General features: G+C 30.8%; 1 protein-coding gene across 1 annotated transcript in view; it reads left to right on the top strand.

Moving 5' to 3' along the window:
* Positions 1 to 2,640: 2,640 nt before the first annotated feature.
* Lmx1a (LIM homeobox transcription factor 1 alpha) overlaps positions 2,641 to 6,153 on the top strand; it is a 13,632-nt gene continuing 10,119 nt past the window's right edge. Inside the window, exons 1-2 of the mRNA XM_015327637.2 lie at positions 2,641 to 3,349; positions 4,789 to 5,208. Of these exons, the coding sequence (XP_015183123.1) occupies positions 3,124 to 3,349; positions 4,789 to 5,208 (646 nt within the window). The 5' untranslated portion in view covers positions 2,641 to 3,123. The remainder of the gene's footprint in view (positions 3,350 to 4,788; positions 5,209 to 6,153) is intronic.

Raw genomic sequence — 6,153 nt, 5'->3', positions numbered from 1 at the left:
GAAATTTTGAAGATCATTTCATTTTGTTTAGGGAATAGTTTCCTTTAAATATTGTGATTACAAAATTAATGGTAAGTATGTTTTTTTTAATTAATTTTTTTATAATTATAGGTGAATATAAATTAAGAAAAGAGAGAGAGAGAGAGGATGTGTGTGGGTGTGTGATAGTGTTTCTTAACAATTTTTTCTAACTTTTCTTTTTATTTTTCTCTAAACAAAATCGAGAGATTGAAATTTTCTATTTTAATTCATCTCTGGAATAATTTAACTTGAAATGTTTCTAATAATTTAATCTTTCGTATTTCTTTCGTAAAATCAATATTTTTCGATCAATCAAAATTATCTTTTAATTTTTATCTTGTTTCAATCGATACAATTTGAATAACTGTATTAAAATAAAATAGTAATTTTGGTATCATCTAACTCAAAACGTTGTTAATAATTTTATATTCATTTCGTATAAAAATAATCATTTATTTAAATATTACTCTGATCTTTTAATTTTCATCTCGTTTCAATCAATGTATCTTAAATTACTGTATTCTAATTTGTCGATGAAAAAAAAAATATATCCCTTGAAATAACCTCAATAATTTCTTAATATCAACAAACCAATACAACCCAGTAGGTAAACCAAACGAAAAAAAAAGAAAAAATAAGAACAGAAAGAGACAGTAAGATGAAAAAATGGCATCATCTCCTCCTATCTTCCTTTCCTAAAAAAAAAAAAAAAAAAAAAAAAAAAAAACCCCCCAAAAAAAGAAAAACAAAAAAGAAAATCAAGAAGAAGAAGAAAGGGAGCTTAGAAATCCATCGATTGTCCGCAACGTATGCTCGGTGTCGCGTCCGATTTAACGATTTTGAATAACCAGGGCGGGTGGTTGATCGGATGGGGTGGGGGTGGGGTTGGGGGGATATTCAGACCCCCCTGGTCTGCACGTGTTTCCCTCGAAAAATACTTTGCATCACCATCACCGTCAACTTGATGCCCCTTTGTACGAGCAGCATCACGAAGGGGGCATACCAGATCGACGAAAAGAGTAAAACAGAGAGAGAAAAAAAGAGAGAAAGAGAAAGAGAGATAGAGAGAAAGGGAGTTTCATACTCAACTAGGCGTATCATTGGGGGGATTCGTCCATGCAGCATGAAGAACAGAGACAAAGAGGCTATATAGGCTTTTATTTGGCAAACATTGCTGATAGACGACGCCGGACAAAGGACCGGCATTGTTGCGTATTTACGCGGACTGACAAACGACCAAATACACTCTCTCTCTCTCTCTCTCTCTCTCTCTCTTTCTCTCTCTTGGTACACGTAGGACTTTCATGAAAATTCGCATAGCACTTTCGATCCCGGGGTATTCGTATCAACGGATATCATCCAGTACTCGTAGAATTACTTTTGTTTCGTACCACTCCCACCCCCCTCCAAAAAACCACACCTAGCTGTGATCGTTCGTGTTTTTTCACCCCCTTCTACATTTGGTTTTTTTTTTTTTGACATTCTGTCCCCCTTATATTCGTCATTCCAATTTGTATTATAAATGAATTTGTCGATTTTAAAATTTAACGTGTACAGATATTAAATTACAATGTGTTAATCAGCGTTTTACGATATTTCTCGTTCATGTTTATGAACTATTCTCTTGAAAGAACAAAAAAAAACAACAATAAAATAAAATAGAACTAGAACTAGAAATAGAAATATATCGTCTAGGATATTGATCCAAATTTTCAAACGATATTTGCACATTTTTTTCGATGGGACAATTCCGAAGGATTCAAAAGACACCGAAAGAGAGAAAGAGAGAGAGAGAGAACAAAATAAAAAAAGGAGGAAGGAAGAAAAAGGAGAAAACAGTGGTCCATTCGTTTAGGTTCACCAGCATACCTCGCCGTATGTATGAATGTACATATATATATTATATATATACATATATGTACACACAAACACACATATACAGATACATAATATATATAACATATATACACGCACATAAATAGATATATAAGCATATATATATGTATGTATATATATATATATATATATATATATATATATATATATATATGTATGTATATATGTATATGTATGTATATATAGTATATGTATGTATATATGTATATATGTACATTGGTGTCGGTCCGGTGCGTTGGTCGCTAGAGATATTGATCTCCGTCTCGTCGAGAAGGAGAGGAAGGAAGGAAGGAAGGTAATAGTAGATGTGTGTCGTTTGGGGTTGAGCACCGCATCCTCCAGGTACGTCCCCGGTATTCAACAACGATAAGGGCGTATCCGGGATGAACCAATCAGGAAGAAGGTAGTGGAACAACTAGGGGCAGTTAAAGTACGCCCCTCTTTCTATCTACCCTCTCTCGTTCCCCCTTAACAGTTGACGAAGAGAAACGTATGATATGGAAGGGGTGGGGGTAAAAGCTTGAGGGTTCATCGTTAAGGGTGGGGTGTTGAATAGGTGGTTGATACCGGTCCTGGAAGGGAGAGAACATTGCTTATATATAGACAGAGTAAGGGAAACAGAGTGAGAGAGAGTGAGAGTAAGAAAGTGGGAGAAGGGGAAGTGTAATTGGGTGGGAGTAAAGGGACAATTTTCATCCTTGGTGCCTATGGGTTCACGTCAAAAAAGCTTTGGAAGTTGGCCTGGTGACACACACGAGTGAAAAGCGGGTATTACACGACGACTGGACGGACGCGTGTGTTACACCCAGTGAATTTGATTTCCTTTACTTTGATTCCTAAATCATTTTTGTTTCAATTTATTTAGATATATTTTTATTATATAATAATAATTATCAATTTTATAAATATATTATAATAGGTGGAAGAGAAATAAGGGAAGAAGTAGAAGAAATTAAATAATTGTTCTTCTTTCATCTTTCATTTGATTTGTTTATTTTCTATCTTTTTCACTTTTTTGCTGTTTTTACAGTAAATTTGATTTTGAATTTTCAAATTGTCATCGTTCATTTAGTTTTGTGATCATCGTAGAAGGTAACATGTGTTCCTACGATAAATCGTTAATACTATTCGAGATTTTACGTTCACGAAGATATACGATTTACATTTACGAGGTCCTAAGTGTCCTCTCTTGAGATTTCCCGCGCGATGTACGACGACAACGTACGTATTATCGTTGGACCGATAAAGTGTTGTCAGATCGCGTGTTCTCTTATTGGGATCGTGCGACGATTGGTGAAGTCTATTCGTGACACAATGTTGGAATTCTTTACACCTGTCCAAGGTTCTTTGAATCGTCAGCCGGAACCGGGACAACCCGTACCTGCTGGACCATCTCTACCATTTCGTTCGACCGGAGACAACAATAACGCAGGTTTCTTTTTCATTTATTTTATATTATATTTCATTGAACTCGAAAAGAAGATTTCTATTGGTTAGAAAATGGCGACGGATTTAAGATTTAAGAATGGGTTTTACATTTTTCAATGATTTATATGTGTATATTCTTTATTTAAATATCAATATCGAATCGAAATGATATTTGTTTATTTCATTTTATGATTAATTTTTAAATTTTTTAATAATATTTATTCTTTATTTAATATTATACAAATTGAAATAATATATTATTGCTTTAGTTTCATTTTCTTTTTTCTTTATTTCATTTTATGATAATTTTTGATTAATTTTTAAATTAACGTTTGAGTGAAAGATCATCTCATATGTTACTTAATTGATACAAAGTATTATTTGTTTTTTGTTTTGATTTTTCACATTCGAATTTATTAAGTTTTAAAAAATAAAATGTGTGACTTTTTTTGCATAAGAATGATAAAATAAAATGAAAAGGGGATCTTGAAACATCGTGAATATAATATTATCGTATTATATGATTATTATCTAACCAAATTGTAATGTTCTTGACGTGTTGTTATACATAGTTATTTTAATGTCTAACTCAAAGGAATCTAATCTTTTTCCTGTTAAATTCTAATCCCACAATCGATCACGTTATCGTTTTATCAGCGTTAGCCGTCGATAAGGGTTTGAATAAATCTATTTCTCTCTCTCTTTCTCTTTCGTGTTTCAGTCTATCTATCTTTCTATATATTCATAAATTTGTTTATTACTTGTACGATAGATAATAAAAGAAAAATGAATCAATATTGTTTTCGTTGTCTAAAAAAGAAAATAAATCAAAAGAATTAAAACATCGATTACAATTACAAATTTGTTTAAAAAAAAAAATTAATTTCAATTGTCTTACTTATAAATCGTATCAATTAAACTTGATCCTAATAGTTTATAAAATAATAATAAAAAAAGAAGAAAATTAAGTAAAATAATTAATGTGTGTAACTTTCGTGTTCCTAATGCCAATTAATAATATAATAATAAATTACAGTACAAAAATAAAAAATTAATTAATTTATGTTTTATTGAACTCTCTAAAAAAAAAAATAAATCAAAAGATTTAAAACACTGATCACTAAATAAAATTAATTTTAATTATCTCTTACTTATAAATCATATCAGTTAAACTTAACTCTGATAATTTATACAATAAATAATAATAATAATAAACCAAAGAAAAAATCAAATAAAATAATAAACATATCTACAAATAAAAGTATTGTACAAAAATTGAAAATCAATCGTTTATTACATCGAAACAAAATACTAGATTAAAAAAACAAAGTTGTCAATGCTGATTAAATAATAATAATAATAATAATAGTATAATTATAATAAAAAAAAAAAGAATGAATATGAGTAAAACAAAAAAAGACCGTAAATCTAACGATTTTACAGAATCGTCGGTTTCCGTGAAGACGGAATCCGGACTACTGGAAACGATCTGTGCCGGATGCGGGCGTACGATCACGGATAAGTACGTGATGAGAGTAATGGAAAGAAACTATCACGAGGAGTGCCTCTCGTGTGCGGCATGTGCCGCACCGTTGTCGCAATCCTGTTTCATACGTGACCTCAAGTTTTATTGTCGATCCGATTACGAGAGGATCTTTAGCGTTAAGTGTGCCCGATGTATGGAGAAGATCAGCTGCAGCGAGATGGTCATGAGAGTTGCTGGTTTGATCTTCCACATGGAATGTTTTGCCTGCTGCATGTGCGGCCAACCATTGCAAAGGGGCGCTCATTATATTTTGCGTCAGGGACAACCTATCTGCCTTCAGGACTTGGAACACGAGCTTTACATGAAAAGTCCTCAAGGTTAGTCTTTATACTATCACCAATTACATAATTAATCTTCGTTTTTACCTCATTTCGATCATTTTTTTATATTCCTATATTATTTTCCTAAAATTTTCCTTATATCCAATTCTTTAGGTGATGTTTTGTTAGAATTTAGAAAACAAAAATTAGGTATTCTATTTAATCCATTACCAAATAATGGCTTTGTTTTGGGATTCATTTTGAAATTGTTTTTTTTTTTTTTTTTTAATAACTGCAACTTCAGAATAAATTATATTCGGTTAAAATCATAAGATCTTACCTCGTGCTTCATGAAAATATTACACATTTATTCTATATCTTAATATATATAAATTACGTGTCACGTTGTTTGTCCGCAATGTACTCCTAAACTACTGAACCGATTTTAATCAAATTTTACACACTGTATGCAGTTTCATCCAACTTGAAAGATAGGATAGTTTATATTATATAGAGTACTAGAATTGTATAGAATACTAGAATAAATAGAATTGTATACTATTACAAATAGTTCTATTTGATTAGTATGAATATTATTATACAGTTAATTTAATTATTTTTTGCATTTTCGTATTGTGGCAGGTAATGAGTTCAAATAATAACAATGATCTTGTTAAATAAAATTTTGTTTACCATTTGCTCCCCTAATTTAGTTTAATTATATAGGATACATTGTTTTTTATACAATCTATGTTTTATGAATTATTTTGAAGCATCTCACCCCCCTGTATATATATATATTCTTATATTTAATTTTCTGTATCCAAATTTTCTTCCTTTCAAAAAAAAAATCTTCATTGAAGAACTTACCTAAGACCCTTTTTTGATTATGTCCTTATTATAATTCAAAGATTCTTCACGATAAATGTTTTTAATTAAATATAGAAGATCAAAATTTAAAAGTACTCGTTTTCGATGATACAAATGGTTGATTAAAATGAT

Source organism: Polistes dominula, unplaced genomic scaffold, assembly GCF_049000335.1.
Source record: "Polistes dominula isolate Pdom_NZ unplaced genomic scaffold, Pdom_raw_medaka contig_37, whole genome shotgun sequence".
Classification (NCBI taxonomy): Eukaryota; Metazoa; Arthropoda; class Insecta; order Hymenoptera; family Vespidae; genus Polistes; species Polistes dominula.
This window is presented reverse-complemented; position numbering and strand designations above follow the sequence as displayed.